The sequence below is a fragment of the Vombatus ursinus genome, unplaced genomic scaffold (genome assembly GCF_900497805.2).
Source record: "Vombatus ursinus unplaced genomic scaffold, bare-nosed wombat genome assembly UNPS02009824.1, whole genome shotgun sequence".
NCBI classification, from domain to species: Eukaryota; Metazoa; Chordata; class Mammalia; order Diprotodontia; family Vombatidae; genus Vombatus; species Vombatus ursinus.
The window spans coordinates 3553175-3571140 of NW_020949602.1; the positions used below are offsets into that span (position 1 = coordinate 3553175).

At 41.3% G+C, this 17966-nt stretch overlaps 1 protein-coding gene across 1 annotated transcript in view; it reads left to right on the forward strand.

Annotated features, from left to right (window-relative positions):
- C8A (complement C8 alpha chain) overlaps nucleotides 1–17966 on the forward strand; it is a 93609-nt gene that overhangs the window by 3650 nt on the left and 71993 nt on the right. The window contains exons 2-4 of the mRNA XM_027852714.1: nucleotides 6202–6304; nucleotides 14595–14739; nucleotides 17216–17363. Of these exons, the coding sequence (XP_027708515.1) occupies nucleotides 6202–6304; nucleotides 14595–14739; nucleotides 17216–17363 (396 nt within the window). The remainder of the gene's footprint in view (nucleotides 1–6201; nucleotides 6305–14594; nucleotides 14740–17215; nucleotides 17364–17966) is intronic.

The following is a 17966-nucleotide window of genomic DNA, read 5'->3' on the forward strand; positions in this document are numbered from 1 at the left end:
GGTGCTCAACGGTAATAAAGACAAACTTCCACAAGTATCATTTCATTTAAACCTCACAGCTCTGGAAGGAGTCAAGGTGAGCAAGGATTCCTATCCCAGAGTGGCTGAGTGGTTAATAATAATTGGCTAACATGTACATGGTACTTTACAAAGTTGCTTTGTGCATGATATTGCATCTGATTCTGCCAAGGAGAACTGTGGATTAGGTCTGGCATCATCATGATGAGAAATATTAAATACCTGGACTTACAACATACTAGTAAACTAGTAGTAGTAATAATGAGAATTTTAAGAGTGCGCATTTTAAGTTTTGCAAAACACTTTACAAATATGATCTCATTTGATCCTCACAATAACATTGGGAGATAGGTGCTAATATTATTCCTTCTTTACAGGTGAGGAAACTGAGTCAGATAGAGATTAAGTGACTTGTCCAGGGTCACACAATTAGTAAGGATCTGAAGCAGGATTTGAATTCAGATCTTTCTGACTGCATGTAGCATTCCACTCATTAGGATACCCATCTGCCTTTGAACTGTAGAGCAGGGATTAGACCAAGCCTCTTCATTTTAATGCCCATTGCATACCACATATATGCACACACACATATGAATTTTAACTCTAGTATCATTATAGCTTTTATATTTTATAGTAAGAGATATTTCCTTTTAAGCAACAATTCAATGAAAAAAAAAAGGAGCCCACTTTCTACAACATTTAATTTGCAACTTGTATTTAAAGCAAATACACTTTAGAAAAAAAATCAGAAAATTCATCACTAATAATTAGAAGATGAAGGCTAGGGAAGCTGTAGTAAGGGAAAACCTTTGCCGAGATACACTTAATTATAAAAGCTTATTATTGTAATCCCTTTTGAAAATGAACAAAGAGTCTCAATATTTGATGAACTTATCAAACAAGACAGACCCGGAGAAGAGGCGCATTTTAAGTCCAGGCAGAAGGAGAGCCAATTTAAGACTTTGCCCAGTGCTGCGGGAGATAATCAGCAGCTCCTTTGTCAGGGAGAACTCCGGCAGGCTTAGTGTGTGTGTGTGAGGGGCTAGAGCTGACCTGGAAGGCGGCCTGGCTGATCCTTTCTGCCATCTTTAATGGGGGACAATGATCAGTGGAACCAGTGGGATCGTGGCCAACATAAGGGGCTCTTTTCCCTGGCCAACACACATGCTTATAGCAATCAGGGGTCTCCTCCTAGAGTCCTGGAATCAGAGCCAAGGACAGAAAATGTTAGAACATAGAATGCGGCATCTAGGAGATGCCTTAGATTATAGACTAAGAGAAGTTAGGGACTTGTCCAGGGTCATGCTGCTAAGTATTAGAGGCAAGATTTAAACTCATGTCTTGCTGATTCTAGGTCCAGCTGCTATCTATGTTTGTACGGAGTTGTTATCACATTGCCTCCCGCAATAGACCCCTCCCCCACGAGACCCTTTGAGGGCAGGGATTGTTTTTTGTCTCTCTTTGTATCCCTAGTGTGTCGCACCGAGGTGCCTGGTACACAGCAGGTGCTTAATAAATGCTTGTTGACATGACTTGGCTGTCTATTGTAGTTATACTCAGATTCCCATGCAAACAGCATGAAGGAAGGGAAGGGAGAGAATATTGATTTTTTTCTTTCAAGCTCATTGCCTTTGAAGGTTAGCTATGGAAGGCAGGGATAAGACTGTGCTTGAAGATTGTATCTGTACTCATTCAAGGTCTTTTCCTTGCTTGCTTTGGGGAACAAATGCTTTTTGAAAACTTAGCTTGGCCATGCAGTAAGTGAGTGTGCGTATGGATTTTCAGCTGTCAGATCCTTTGTATCATCTTGACAATTTCATTGTGCAAATGTTTATAGAGGCTTTCACGGGGAAAGGCTCCCTCGTTCCCCTTCTGCTTAGTGGGAAGCAGGGGGTAAAAATGGAATATGCATCTTAGCCAATGGGGTGATGAGAGACATTTTCTTAAGTTGTCAGGACATTTGCTTTCTTTTAAAAATTTTTTGCTACTCAACCGCACTTGGTAGTGTTAGGATGGTCAACAAAGTGAAACACAATAAAAACTGATAGTGTGATTGGTAATGGCAACAATTCTGAGCTCTAAGTGGGGGACTCTGACACTTAGTAGCTGAGTAGGTCATGGGCCAGTTCCTCCCACTCTCTGACCTCTAACCCAAACCTGTGAGGAAGCTGGGAAAGCCATTCTCATGCCCTTTTTACTGATTGAGAAAACCGAAGTTCTCTCAGACAGGAAGGATAACAATAACGGGCATTTATGTAGCGTTAAGCACTTTAGGCACAATATCTTCTCGGACCCTCACAATGGATCCAGGAAGTGAGTTAGGATCTCAGCCTGGAAGGACCCCAGGGATTCTGAGAGACAGAGGCAAGAAGCCCCAGTTCCGCCAGCTGATGCTCATCACTTGTGTCCCCCAGGAGAAGGCTGGGCATTAGGGGAGGGGCTCAGCTGTGGACGTCAGTGACTCCCCAAATAGTCTGCTTTCAGCTTTGCTGGTTCTCTGTTGGGGATGGATTCCTGTATTTACCTTTGTGTAGACATCGTGTCACAAAGCTTTTAAATCCACAGTGACAAAGTTTCATTCCACCTAAGCTTTTGGTTACATCCCTTAATGCTTTTTCCCTCATTTCGACATCTTAATGGGGTCTCCATAGACTTGAAATGACATCCTGACAATTCCACTTGGATGTGCTGAAATATGCCAAACAGCAATTCCTCCCCTGCCTTATCAGATTATCAGCTTGTTGTTAATTTTTTTTTCTATAGTAACATATTACAGTGAGAAAGAGGATTATCTTGGAGTCACAGGACCTGGGTTCAAATCCCAGTTATCCCATTTATTTCCTGTGCACATTTGGTCATCACTTTACTTCTTGGGGGCTCAGTTTTCTCATCTGTAAAATGAGACCTCTGGACTGAGTGACACCTTTCCAGCTCTCAGTCTATGGGAAAAGGATTGTTTGGATTTTCCCCTCCTGTCTCGAGGGTTTAGCACAATGTTTGTTCCTTTTCCTCTTCCCTGCTTAATAAATGCTCATTGAGTGGACTTGATTTGAGTATCCTCTGATCTTAATAGTAATTTCAGCTAGTGGTTATAAAATATTTTAAAGTTTGCAAAGGGCTTTAAAATTTTGATCTGATTTGATCCTCCTAACAACCTTGAAAGGGAGGTGCTATTATTATCACTATTTTATAAACGAGGAAACTGAAGCAGATAGAGGCAAAGTGACTTGCCTAGGGTCACACAGCTAGAAAGTATCTGAGGCTGGATTTGAACTCAGGTCTTCTTGACTCCAGGCTCAATGCTCTGGGCCACTATGCCATTTACTTTAGGATTATAGGAACTATGGTTGCTAGGTGGAGCAATGGACAGGGTACTTGAATTGGAGTCAGGACTCCAAATATTGCCTCAGCCTTTACAAGCTGTGTGATGCTGGGCAAACCACTTCACTGCTGTCTGCCTCAGTTTCCTCACCTGCAAAATGGGGATAATAATAGTTTCTACCTAATAGAGTTGTGAGGAACAAATGTGATTATCCATACAAAGGACTTCATGAACCTTAAGATGTTATAAATAAATTTTTATCACCATCACCATCATCATTATCATTATTATCATCATCATCATCAATTTAGAGCTGAAGTACTTTAAAGCCTATTTAAATGTGACCTCCTTATTTTACAGATCATTCCCAAATCTCAGCTCCTTCCTCTAGCTTTAGAGACATTGCTTTTAGAGCAGAGTAGGAGCTTCAAGGAAGCTGGTGGTGCCACAGATAGAACACTTGGCCTAGAGTCAGGAAGAACTGAGTTCAAATCTAGTTTCAGATACTTACTAGCTGTGTGCCCCTGGAAAAGTCACTTAACCTCTGCCTCGGTTTCTTCAACTGCAAAATGGAGGCAATAACAGAAACTACCATCAATGGTTGTGATATGGATCAAATAAGATAATATTTGTGAAGCACTTAGCAGTGTGCCTGGCACATAGTAGGTACTTAATAAGTGCTTGTTTGCTCCTCTAAGAAGTCATGGAAATAAAACGCTATTTCTTCCACTAGAATGTAAGCCCTCTGAGGGCAAGGCTTGCTTTATTTTTGGCTTTGTGTCTTTTATTAGCCAAAAGCCCCTCCCTTTTTCAGTCTCCATGTGTCCCTCTTTTAATTTAAAGAATAGAAATGACAATCTTTTCACAGGTATCAGTGTTCAAGGCAGAAAGGGACCTTAGAGATTATTTAACCTAACCGCTTCATTTTATTTTAATTTATTTTCATTTGATTTTATAGTAACATAATTTCTTTATATAAAACTAACATATTTTCATCTAAAACTAATGAAATGCAGCAGGGAGAGTTTCTACTCCTTCCTTCCTTGAGGAGGCATGCTGCCCATTGTCCCTTGCATTTTCTCTGTGCCCCAAGTGGCGAGGTGATCACTTGGCTGTGATCTTGACCTGGGTGGGGTGGTGACCACTAACTGCCCTTGGTTTTTTGTTCTTTGTTGAGTATAGTACTGTGGGAGCACAGCACCAGAGCAGGAAGGAACCTTAGAGAAGGGGCCTCACAGATGAGGAAACTGAGGCACAGAGAAATGATTTCTCCAGGGTGACATAGTAAGTAGCAAAATTAGGATTGAACCGTTCCTGACTCCTAGTCTAGCATTCTTCTCACGGCATCAGCAGACTGTGCCATTTCGAATCTAAGTTCCCCAAATTTGCATCTCCATTTTTTCTTCATCCCCATCCTCCTCCCTAGAGAATACACCTTTTAAAATCCCCGTCTCCAAAAGAGTCTTAATTTACCTAATTTGTGAGCTCCCTATACTTTTGAGCAGAATGTTAACACACACACACCCATACCTCTTTTCCATTTTCCCATTCCCTACTTCAAGCACTTGGTTGAGGGTCCTGTACATAGTAGGTGAATAATACCTCAATCATCCACTCATCAAACACGTATAAAGTACTTACTGTATACCAGGTACTGGGGATGTGAAGAAAAAAAAATGGAAGTTCCTGACCTCAAGGGGGGTAATCTTGTTGTGAATTTATGAGCAGATACAATAATGAAATAATAGATGAATTAATGAAAGAACAAATAAATGACTGCATCAAAAAAAGTTGTGATTCTGGTGACTCAATACATGAAAATCAACTTAATTATTTCCAAATAAGCCCTGAGACAGGTTGATGTGGCAGTTATAATTTGACTTGTCTTGCAGGATGGACATATGATTGGCCTGAGACAGAAGGTTCTCCATTTGTAGTGGAAAGAAGGTTGGTTTTGGATTCTAACTTGGGTTTGAATCCTGGCCCTGTCATTTATTGTTTGACCTCTGGCCGCTATCTTACCATCTCCAACCCTCTGTAAAATGGGAATAATGGTATTTGTACAGCCTGGCTCACACAGCAGTTGTGAGCAGAGTGCTTTGTAAACAAAGGGCTAGGGAGAAGGGAGTGGTTCTTAGTAGCTGCTCATTATGGTTGTCATTCATTAAAGGACACACACACACACACACACACACACACACACACACACACACACTCAAAAGCCTGCACAAATCCCTGCTGTTAATGAGCCTGACCTTTCAATGGCCCGTTTTCCTTCTTTGCTTGGTCACTCATTCTCACCTATAGAAGCAGCTCCTGGTTTCCTACATATTCTCACTGTGGTCTCATGGAAAATCCTATAACTTGCAGTCAAGAAGACTTTGTTTTGTGTCACAACTCAGCTACTTCTGAGCTGTACAATCTCTGGAAAGACATTCTCCCTCTTGCACCTTTGGAATCTGCATTTATGAAATCATGACAATCCCGCTAGGTCCTCATGGGCTATTGGGAGGCCAGACCAGAAGACATAGATGAAGAACTTTGTACTGGCAAAACTCTAGACAAATAAGCCATATGGGCTAAATACAGTTTATTTACTTATTTTTATTGCTATCAAGTCAACAAGCATTTATTAAGCACCTACTGTGTGACAAGCACTATGCTAAGGACTGAGAATAAAAAGAAAGTCAAGGAATCCCTGGCCCCTAGGAAGTTCATAATTGAATGGGGGTGGCAATATGCAAACAATGGCACACAGACTAGAGATCTAGGGGAAATAGGAGGTAACTAGCACGGGAAATTCCTAAAAGTTCTATTGAATTTACTCTTTTTTTGGGGGGGGGGTTGTCTTTTCTCTTTAGAAGAATAGGGCAGGCAGATCAGCCCTCACCTCCCGCTCCAGTTGCTTGTCAGCTTAGTGAATGGTCAGCGTGGACAGAATGCTTTCCATGCCTGGGTACAAAGGTAAGAATTCTGGTCAATATCTAGTCCATTGCACATATTTTTGCCTTTATAGATAATAGAATAATGAAGGTGGCCTAAGAACAGAAAGTGTTATAGCTGAAATGAATCTTAGAATATAGACTGTTAAAAGAAACCCAAGAGCATAGAAAGAGTACAGAATGTTAGAACACAGCAGAGGACATCGGTGCTAGAAGGAATCTTAGAAAATAGAGTGTTATGGGTGGGAGGGACCTTAGAAGGGGGAATGTCAGAGTTGGGAAGAACCTTAGAGCATAAAACACATTGAAGGGACCTTAGAACAACAACAATAGCATCAACATTAGCATTTTTTATAACATTTCAAGCTTCATATGATGCTTTAGAAATATTATCTTATTTGATCGTCACAATAGCCCTAGGAGGTAGGTGCCATTATCATTCCTACTTAACACAGGAGGAACCTGAGACAGACAGAAATTAAGTGATTTACCCAGGGTCACAGAGCCTAGTAAGTATCTGGGACAGGATTTGAACTTAAGCCTTGCTGAGTACTGGAGAGGAGCTCAGAACATAAAATGCTAAACTTGGAAGAAACTTTAGAACACAGAATGATAAAACTGGAGTAGGATGGGGCATAGATGGTTAATATTAAAAAGTAAAATATCTTGGAATATAGAAGGTTAGAAAACAGAACAAAAATGTTAGTGTAGCCCAGGTTAGTTCTGGGGAACCCTAGTCCCAACTCTTACTATCACAGATGTTGAGTCACCAAAACCTCAGGATTCTAGGGGTATGCCTTATAGGTCAGGGGTGATTCTCTAATGCCATTGGCTCAAGCATGCTTCCCACAAGGTTATTGGTTGAGAATTAATTTAGTAAGCCAGCCTTAAGAGCAGTGTCGAAACCACTAACCCTGCCCCTCCAGCTTCAGAGATGTTAAGAGACCTGTTCAAGGTCACATAGCTAGGAATCTGAGTCTCGAAAACAGGTCATCTGTATTCCAGTTCTATTTTCTTTGAAAACTTGGAAGTGGCTAAATATGACCTATAATAATTGTCATATTGAGCCTCCTCTAAATGACCTTTATGGTTGCTTCCAAAGCTAAATTTCTATGGTTCTGCTTCATGATTGAGACTGAGCAGAGGAAATACAAACAAACAAACAAACAATGAATCGGTGGGAGTGGTTCATGAGATTTTCTGGCTCAGACGACTTGCCTTTGACAATTTTAAATGTCAGAAAAAGGCAACAGGATTAGTTTTGAATTGGGCAGGCATTTAGCTCTAAATGACTCTTTGCATTTTGTTAAGGGTCCAAGTGACTAGACTGGTAGATGAAGTGAATGCCATAAATAGAATTTACCTAGATTGTAGCAAAGCATTTCATAAAATCTCTCATGCTATTCAAGTGGAAAGAGGAAGAAACATGGGTTGAGTGATAGTGTAATTAGATGCATTCAGAACTAATTGAATGGCTGGACCTAAAGAGTAGTCATAAGGTTTCATGTTAACTTGGAAAGAGAGCACCAGTGGAGTGTTCCAGGCATCTAGGCTTTTCTTTAGACTGGTTAACATTTTTATAGATGACTTGGATGAAGTTATAAAATGCATGCGCATCAAATTTGGCAGAAGACACAAAGACGGGAGGGAATGATGATAGACTGAGTGGCAAAGCCAAGATTCAAAAAGATGGTGACAGGCTAGAACACTGGGCTGAATTTTAACATGATGAAATTTAATCAGTACAAATGTAAAATCTTACACTTGGGTACAAAAGTCAACTTCATAAGTTGACTTAGATAACATTTTATCTGGGGAAAAAAAGAATCTGGGGATTTCAGTGGATTGTGTGGTGAGTGGGGTTCCATGATGTTTCATGATAACCAAAATGCAAATCTTGAGATGCGTTAAGAGAGACATGGTGTCCAGCGCTAGGGAAGTGATGGTCCCATTTTACTTCATCCTGGTTATACTACATCTGGCAAACTGTATTGAATCCTGGGTGCCATATTTTAGAAAGGGTATTGATGAGCTCAAGAATGTCCAGAGGAAGGCAGCTGGGATGGTGAAAGGGACTGGAGTCTATACCGTATGAGGACTGGTTAGAGGAACTAGAAGGGGGTGTTATTTAACCCAGATAATTAAATAATTAGGAAAATATAATAACTATTTTCAAATATCTCAAGGGCTAGTACTTGGAAGACGGATTGGCTCCAGTGTGGCTGGCAGGATTGGGAGCAATCAATCAATCAATCAATCTATAAGTGTTTATTATATACATACTATATGCCAAGTACTGTGCTAGGTTCTAGAAATATATATTTGATTCTTTTCAACTTCTACCCATTTAATTTTAGATTATAGGATCATTATAAATGTAGAGAAAGAAAGGACCACAAAGATTCATCCCATTTATTTTATAAATGGGGAAACTGAGTCCTTGGGAAGTCAAGCAACTTGCCCAGTGTCCCCCAGCTAGTAAGTGACAAAGTCAAGATTTAAATTAGGTCCAATCATTCCAAAGCTATGTCCTACAACCCTAAAGGACATATAGAATATCTGGAACTTCCCTTATAAAAATAACTTTGTTAAAAATTCTCATTTTCCTTTGACTTTCTAAACTACTTTTTCTCAATTGTTGCCTTTGGAGATAACTCAGATGAAGGGCTTATAGTTTGGATCATAATTGAATCACTTTTTCCTGGAGCTAATAAGACTGACCTTTCTTCAGAGTGACATTTTTTGTATTTATTAAGCTCTGGTCATTATTTCAGTGGAATACAGCCAATGTCCTTTTGCACAGTAATGTTCTTCCTCTCAAACTACCCCACCAGAGATAAGCAATTGGTCAGAAGAAACTAGCAGTTTGAAGAGGAAATTAGGTTTCAGCATTACAGAATCTGAGAGGAGGAAGGAATTTCAGAAACCTTCTAGTCCAAGTAATACCTGATCAAGAATCTTTTCTACAGCACCCCTGGCCAGTGGTCAGCCAGCTTCCACCTGAAAACCTCCAGTAATGGAAAACTCAGTACCTCTTCCGGTTGCCCATTTCACTTTTCAGTGACTCTGTTTGAAAGGAAGGTTTTCCCGACATCAAGTTTAAATTTGTCTCATTACAATTTCCAATCCATGCTCCTGGCTCTACCTCTGCGGTCAAGGAAAATAAGTCTGAAGTTTTTACCATATGAAGGCCCCCCAAATACTTGACAAGGACAGCCATCTTGCTCTGTTCCCCCTCACCCAAAGCATTCCCAGTCACTTGAATCAATCCTTATGAGTCACGATCTTGAGTTAGAGCACTGAGCTGAAGTGGGTCAGATAACAGTGAATAACAATAAATGTAAAGTCTTACATATAAAGCCTAAAAAAATCAATGTCACAATAGAATAGGAGAGAGACATGGCTAAGCATCAATTCATTTGGAAAAGATCTGGGGTTTTGGTGGACTACACCTTCCATGTGAGTTAATAGTATGTTATGGCCGCCAAAAACAAACAAAAAGCTAGGATGATTTTAGGCTACATTGAGTCACAGAGAATCCAACACTAGGGAGATTCCTCTGTTCTTGGCACTGACTGGGCCACGTACATTTGGGGTGTTGAATTTCATCATAAGTATCACATATTTAAAAAATGCATCGCATTGATATCTCTAGGTTTTCATTGCCTAAATTTTCCTCTTTACACTCTATCCCATAACCTTATAGCAAAGCGTTTTTAAGAAATAAAAACGGAAAAAGAGTAAGAAGAGAAAAAATAATCAGTAAAATTGATTGCTATTTTAAGTGTCTAGAACGGGGGAAGGGGGAGAGGATAAGCACTGATTAAGCATCCACCTGGGTAATACTGTAAGCCATATATTGTGCTAAGAGATTTACAGATACTGATGCTCACAACCACCCTGGACGACAGGTCCTATTATAATCCCCATTTTATAGTTGAGAAAACTGAGGCTGAGAGAGTGACTTCTCCCAGGGTTACACAGCTATTAAATTCTGAGTCTGGATTTGAACTCAAGTCTTCCTGACTCCAGGATGAGCACTCTGTTCACTGAACAGGGGTCCATGGACAGATTTCAGCAGGTCCATAAACATGGATGGGAAAAAATTAAATATTTTCACTAACATAGCTGAAATTTGTAATTTCCATGAATATAGGCAACAAACATGATACAAGGAGGGTGCCATGGGCTTCACTAGATTGGCAAGGGGCTCTAAGGCCCCAAAATAAAGAACCCCTGGTCTAGAAGATGGTACCCAGAATGGTGGAAGGTGCAATCAGATGGAGAAACTGGGGAGTTTTAGATCAGAGGAGACTCGAAGACTTGTCTCCTCTTCCCCTCCCCCCAGGCCAACCCCATCTCATCCTCCTCAGCTTCCATCAGAGAAGGAAAGAGATCATCATGTTGCCCCATGGGATGCACCCTCTGGTCTGACTCCTCAGCCAACTAAAGGATGCAGCAGGGGCCTGGGAGAAGCTATAGAATGTCTGGGCATGGACTGAAATGAAGAGCAGGACCTTCCTTTAAACAGCCTAGTGCAACCTAGAAAATATTTATTCACTCAAGTCAGACAACAGGCATTTATTTAGTGCCTACTATGCGCAGGCACTGTGCACATATTAAGTGTCTATTCTATGGAAGCATTAAATGCATGGGATGAATGCTCTTTAAATGAATGGATGGATGGTATACACGGAGGTGTTTCACAACCCTCTATCACAGAATAAACACAATAAATATTTTCTGTGATGTATGTTTTCAGGTGTGTTCTGTGATACCGTATTCTTTTCACACAGATGGAGAAAGAATCAGGGACAGAAGGAATTATTGTAGACTCTTGCACCCTGCAGGGAATGCTCCCCACCAGGAGCTGTGTACTGGTGTCCCTGACCCCCTAGTTCTCCAGGAAATAGTCTATACCCATTCAATTGATCCAGCAGCGATATCTTCCTGGGCCATTGCCCAGCCTTGGAGGGAGAAAGGCCAATAACACAGCCCCTATACAGGGATCAGGCCTTTATTCATCACAACAGGGATAGGGAGTGGGTTGGTAATTAAAATCTGCCCACGGTCCCCAATTGGCCATTAGTTACCACCTCCTACTACACAGGTTATAAACCTTTTTATCCCGGCTGTTTAACCAGGAGGCAAATGGATGGCTTTGAACTTCACCTCCTCTGCGTTTCTCTGCTTACTTGGCTAATGAGCAGCAAAGAAGCCAAGAGGCGGACAAAGGGAGAGAGGAGGCGGGGAGGGCCCGGGCAACCCCTACCTCGGAATCACCCTGGCACGGAAGCATTTCTGAAGGTATCCCTAGAAAGGTTCTAGTGGCAGGACCGCGTGCTGGGCACAAGAGGACATGTGGCCCATCTCTCTCTGCTGACCCTCTTCTCACATTAGTACCAGCGCTATCAATAATTATCACAATAATAATATCATTACAGTAATATTAAATCACTTTCAGTAAGTCCAATCCACAAACATTTATTAAGTGCCTGCTATATACAGACACTGTGCCAAGCACGGAGAACACGAAGAAAGATCCCCGTCCTCATGGAGTTTAAATTCTTCTAAAGGTTCCATAGAATGCAAATCCACGTCCCACCACTTTCATTTGGTGACAAAAGTCAGCCATTTTCTCTCGCTGGGCAATAGATCCACAAGCAATAAACATAAAAAATAATAGGAGGCCGTGAGTTGTCCCAGGGTAATTTCTGTCTAAATTAGAGATGACACGAATGTAATAATAATAATAATAATAATGAAATAATGATAAAAATAAAATAATAGCTAAAATATATATAGTGCTTCATAATCATTATTTCATTTGATATATATATATATATATATATATGTATCTATATATCTATAAATGATATTGTCTCACTTGGGATATTTATGGGGGGGTCCAGCCCTGTGATTTCATTCTTCCCTAATTTCCTTCAAGACTCAACTTAAATCCCACCTTCCACTGGAAGCCTTTCCCAGCCCCTCTTCCTCCTGTTAGTCATTTCCTGTTTATTCTGTCTGTGACTTGTTGGCACACATAGTTGTTTGCTTGGTGCTTCTGCCTTTAGATTGTGTGCTCTGTGAGGGCAGGGACTGTCATTTGCCTCTTTTTGTAGCTCTAGTGCTCAGCACAGTGCCTGGTACATAGTAATAAATGCTTATTGACTCACTGATTGACATCTATAGAGAGCTCCTGGCATAGAAACTCCCTGTCCCAACACAAATTAGCAATTCCTCTTTTACTTATGACCTTAGAGAGTTAAGTGGGAAACAATGGTTCATTCTGTGGCTTGTCCACGATTACACAGCCAGGATGTGTCGTAGGAAGACACGAATCCAGGTTTTCCTGATGCTGAGTCAGATCTACAGGATTGCTGACAGCATCTTGACTCTCAATAGTAACAGCTCACATTTATCTAAAGAGGTGGCGTGGTGTAGTGGGTAGCGTTCTGGCCTCTGAACCAGAAATTCCTCGGTTGGAACACTTCTAAGTAAGTTAATTCTCTGCTCTGATGGTTAGTTTCCCCAATCCAAAATATGGACGTGAAAGTACAACTGTCCTACCTAGCTCATGGGTTTATTTTGAGGCTGAGTGAAGATAAGTCTATGTAGAAGACTCTGCCAACTTAAAAAGTGCTATATAAAGTGGCCTTGAAGTCAGGACAGTTTGAGTTAGTCCCAACCCTGCCCTGAGCTGGTTATGTGATCATGGGTCAGGCACTCAACCTAAGGTGCTGAGCTGCAGAACCGCTGTTGATATGCATTAAGAGAATCTCCTCACCTGGGAGTGCCCTACACTGAAGAAGCCACAAGTTCAGATGAAATATACAGATATGGAAATATGATCTAGCCAGGTGGTGCAAGAGTGCTGGGTATGGAGTCAGAAAGACCTGAGTTCAAATCTAGCCTCAGATACTTATTAGCTGTGTGGCCTTAGGCAATTCACTTAACCTCTGTCTGTCTCAGTTGCCTCATCTGTAAAATGGGGATGATAATAATCTCATAGGGCTGTTGTAAGGGTAAAAGGAGATAATATGGATAAAGTGCTATTTCTGGCTATCATCATCATCATCATCATTATCAAAGTACAACCTACCATGGTTGGGTTTCACTTTGCATCTTGGAATGAAAGTCTACATTAATGAGATCATAGATCTATCTGAGTATTTGAATTTACATTAGTAGACATACTACTTATGCCTATATATGTCTATGAGTTATCATTACATAGTAATTTCTGCTAACAAAGGACTTCATACCCATTGCCAACAAAACAGTGAGATCAGTAGTACAAGAAGTGTTATCCCATTTTGTAGAGGAAGAAAGAAATGCTCAGATGAATCAGGGGACTTATCCAAGGTGACAAAGCTAGGAAATGATGGTGCCAAGACTGGAAGCCAGCGTTTCTGACTTAAGAACCCAGTACTCGTTGTATTACACAGCCTCTCAGCCATTTACTGGTCATACTCTAATTCCTTGGGTGCTTATATTCCGTCACCCTGGAATGCAATTCAACTCTGAAAATGTTTTCTGAGCCCTCACTTAGTACAGAGCACTATGCTAGGCACTGGGGGAGGGCATACCAAGACATGCCCTCTGGAGCCTCAAGAAGCTCAGGCTCCAGATGAGGACCATTTCTTAGGGACACCTGGTTCAGGGACACCCTCAACCAAGGTCATAATAGCCTTATAGAATTGGAGGCAAGGAGGTACAATGGAAAGAACCCTGGCTCTGGAGTCAGAAGACATGGGTTCAACTCTGCCCTCTGTTGGTTATCATTTGTGTGACATTGAATAAGTCAACTATCCTCCCTTGACCTCAGTTTCCTTCTCTGTAAAATAAGGTGGTGAGAGTAGATTACCTTGAGGTCCTCTCCAGCCCTCATCCTTGGTCCTATAAGTGTCTGATGCTCAGAAGGAGGGTAGGTGACTTACCCATGTCATATAGCTGCAAGTATCAAAAGCAGAATTTAAACTCAGTTCTTTTTGACCTCACGACCAGAATTCCATTCATTGTCCCACGTTGCCTTGTTACTAAAATTCTCATCACAGGAATAGAGGTTGTAGGAATTTTACTTTTCACCTATTTCATGAGTATTTGCTTCTCCAGTTCCTTCAACTAATGTCCAATCCCCCTCCTCCCAAATTAGAATCTAGGTTTACTGAGGGCAGGGAACAAGTCTTAGTCATTTTTATATCGCCTGGAAATCCTAGCACAAGACCTTGTATTGTGATACTAGTCTACTCATTCCTGTTGTATAATGCAAAGATGCAGAGAAATTCCTGGTTAAAAATCTGGTTTAGCATCGATACAGAAAACTCCTACAACCGTCCAAGTTTGGGGGAAGCGTATGTGCTGGAGACCTTTGGGACGAAGCAGCCTGCACCAGCTCTGAAAGCTGTGTGATGAAAATCCAATGTGGCCATGATTTCCAGTGTAAGGAATCAGGTGAGCAGGACACAGAGGGCTGAGCAGGTACAGTGCGGCCTCTGTGTATGTATCGTCTATGTATATATTATGTATATGTATGTATACACACATATATACACCTATGTAGCGTGTGTATGTGTATATACACATACATATATGTACATATATACACGTGTGTGTGTGTGTGTGTGTGTGTATGGTGAGAGAGAGAGAACAGATAAATCATTTGCTAAGAACTTACCATGTGCCAGATATTGTGTTAAGCTCTTGGGATATAAAAATATTAAGCTTAAATATGTCTTTTTTTTTTGCAATCCCCCCAAGCTGCTCCCCTGCCTTCCCTCCCCATTGTTCTGGTTTCGTCCTCTGGGTCAAAGCCGAATAAGGCATAAGACTAATCCCTCTTCCACAGGACAGCCCTTGAAATACTTGAACATAGATCTTCTCTTTCCCCCAACCTCCAGAGTCTTCTTTCTCCAGACTAAGCACCTCCATTTCTTTTGGCCAACCTTCACATGTTAGGGACTCAAAACCCTTCAGCAGCCTGATTTCCTCTTTGGATACTCTCCAGTTTCTCAGTACCTTCCTTGAACTGTGGTGCCCAGGATTAACCACAGTACTCCAGATGAGGTCTGAAGAGAGTAGAATCTAGTGGGACCTTTACCTCACTGAAGGATCACTAGCTTTCTCTGTGCAACCTAAGCTTGAGATCACATCAGTTTTGAGGCTGTCATATTATGCTGCTAACTCATATTGTGATTACAGGTCACTCATACACCAGGATCCATTTCAGAATGGCTACTGTCTGAAGGGACCTTCCATGGGTGGCATGTGTGATGATGACAACTGTTTATGCTCACTGTAAAACTTTACATTTATCTCTATTGAATGTCATCAGAGTAAGTTTAGTACAGTGCACTAGTCTGTTGAGATCCTTTTGAATCCTTCATTGTGCAAGCTATACCTCCCATTTAGATGTCATCTACAAATTTCATGAAGATACTATCTATAGCTTATGCAAGTCATTGATAAAAATGTAAAACAGCCCTGGGCTCAGCAGCTGAGGTCCTTCACTAGAGACCTCTTGCAAGGTTGACACGGAACTATTGACAGCTACTTTTTGAAGGCAGCCATCCTCAGTTCTGAATCAGCTGTGAATCTATCCTTTCTTCTCCCATTCTTCCCACAAACTTCTCCAAGAGAAGACTGAATCAGAAGTCCAGAAGTTCTCCTTGGTTGACCTAAGGAAAAATTTCTTCTTTTTTTTTGGCTAGGCAATGCGGTTAAGTGCCTTGCCCAGGGTCACACAGCTAGTAATTGTCAAGTGTCTGAGGTCAGATTTGAACTCAGATCCTCCTGACTCCAGGGGAAGTGCTCTATCCACTGTACCATCTAGATGCCCCAGGGGGAGAAAAAAAACTTCTCAACAATCAAAGCTGTCCAAAATTTTCATTTGTTTTTGTATTCCCAGTACTTTGAGCATTGGAGGCATTAATAAATTCTTGTATGAATGAATGAATGAAAACTGGGGTGGGTTACCTTAGGAGGTGATGATTTCTCTCTCAGTGAAGGTCAAAAAAAGCCTGGATGACCACACTTCAGAAAAGTTTCAGAGAGAATTCTTGGCCACATATGAGTTGGAGTAGACGGCCTCTGGAATTCCTTCCAGCTGTAAGACTCTAAAATTCTGATCTTCACAATAATCTTCCTTAGATTTCATAGAGCTCTCTCTGTGCCTTTCTAATGCACCTATCTCATTCTAATGTGAGTGAGACGTATTGGTATCCCTGCCTTATCTTCTGCCTGTTTCCTTGGCATATTCTTATTCTTATTATTTCTGTCTGATTCTTATTTGAGTGATACGTATTTGTGTTCCTGTCTGATCTATCACTGTTACCCCCATCCCTGGCTCCACCCTCATTAGGCTATTAACTCCTTGGGAGCAGGTGCCCTGTTAAGGAATCAAAAGATTCCTTAAACCCTAGCAAAACACATATACAGCATGGACAAAACACGTAGCATGGACCAAATGTCACAGACAGCATCAAACATTGCAGACCTATGACTTCTGTTGTGTGGAAATCCTTCCCCTGATGCAAATTATAACCCCGCCTATGACTTAGTAGATTAATCATAAGGAGTTTCCCAGTCTCAGAGAGTTCAAGTACTTTGCTTGTGGTCACAAAGCTAGTAGGTGACAGATGGGGTTTGAATCTCCCTTCCTAACTCTGACTGTACTATAGCACCTTGCTCTCTCATAACCACATGTGTTGACCAACTCTTCATCTTCAGCCTGAATTTTCTCTAAGGCTGTTTAGGTTAACTTTGCTTCTTTAGCTCAGAATGATTCTAAACAAAACCAGCACCCTTAAGAGTTCCCCTTGGGTTTTCCAGATTCCCCCTCTTTTCTCTCACAGTTGAAATATGGTTGCTCATTGAAGCATTTGTTGGTTTGTACCAAAGAGGGGGCCAGCGCATGACCTACTTTTTTCAGGTCGTTGCATCAAGCGGCGCCTTCTATGTAACGGAGATCGAGACTGTGATGATGGGTCTGATGAGGAGGGCTGTGAAGATGCTGGGATTCTTAAAAATGATTGCCTGGAATTCAACCCCATCCCTGGATCAGAAAAGGCAGCCCAGGGGTGAGTAATGACTGCTAAGCAACTGTGACTTATCAGGCTGTTGTAAGTATGCTTTCTGCCCCAGGCCTTTGGGTTACAGGGGTCCTCCCCACTCATGCTGGGGAGAGAGGATGATCTATGTAACCAGTTGAATGTTACAGATGAGGGAACAGGGAGAGAAAACGCATGCTTCAAACATAGAGGCTTAGGTCTGCAGAACTGGACTAAAGGGCAGCCATGGTGCTAAGAACAGACACCATCCCCAAATGCAAGGATGTATCTCTATGATAATAATAATAATAATAATAATAATAATGGTTTACATAGTACTTCAAGGTTATAAGAGTGCTTTACACATATTATCTCTGAAACTTTAATACATGCATCAGATGTGAGGGCATCTTTATAAAATGGCAAAAAACACAAGTTGGAAAAAATCAGAGCATTTAGAACTTGGACGGCCTTTAGAGATCATATAGCCCAAACCCGTAATAAGTCAGGTTGGATGAAAGGAGAGGGTCTTGAACTCGGAGTCAGGGAGACATGGATTTAAATCCTGCTTCAGACCCTTCCTAGCTGTGTGTGTGTGTGTGTGTGTGTGTGTGTGTGTGTGTGTGTGTGTGT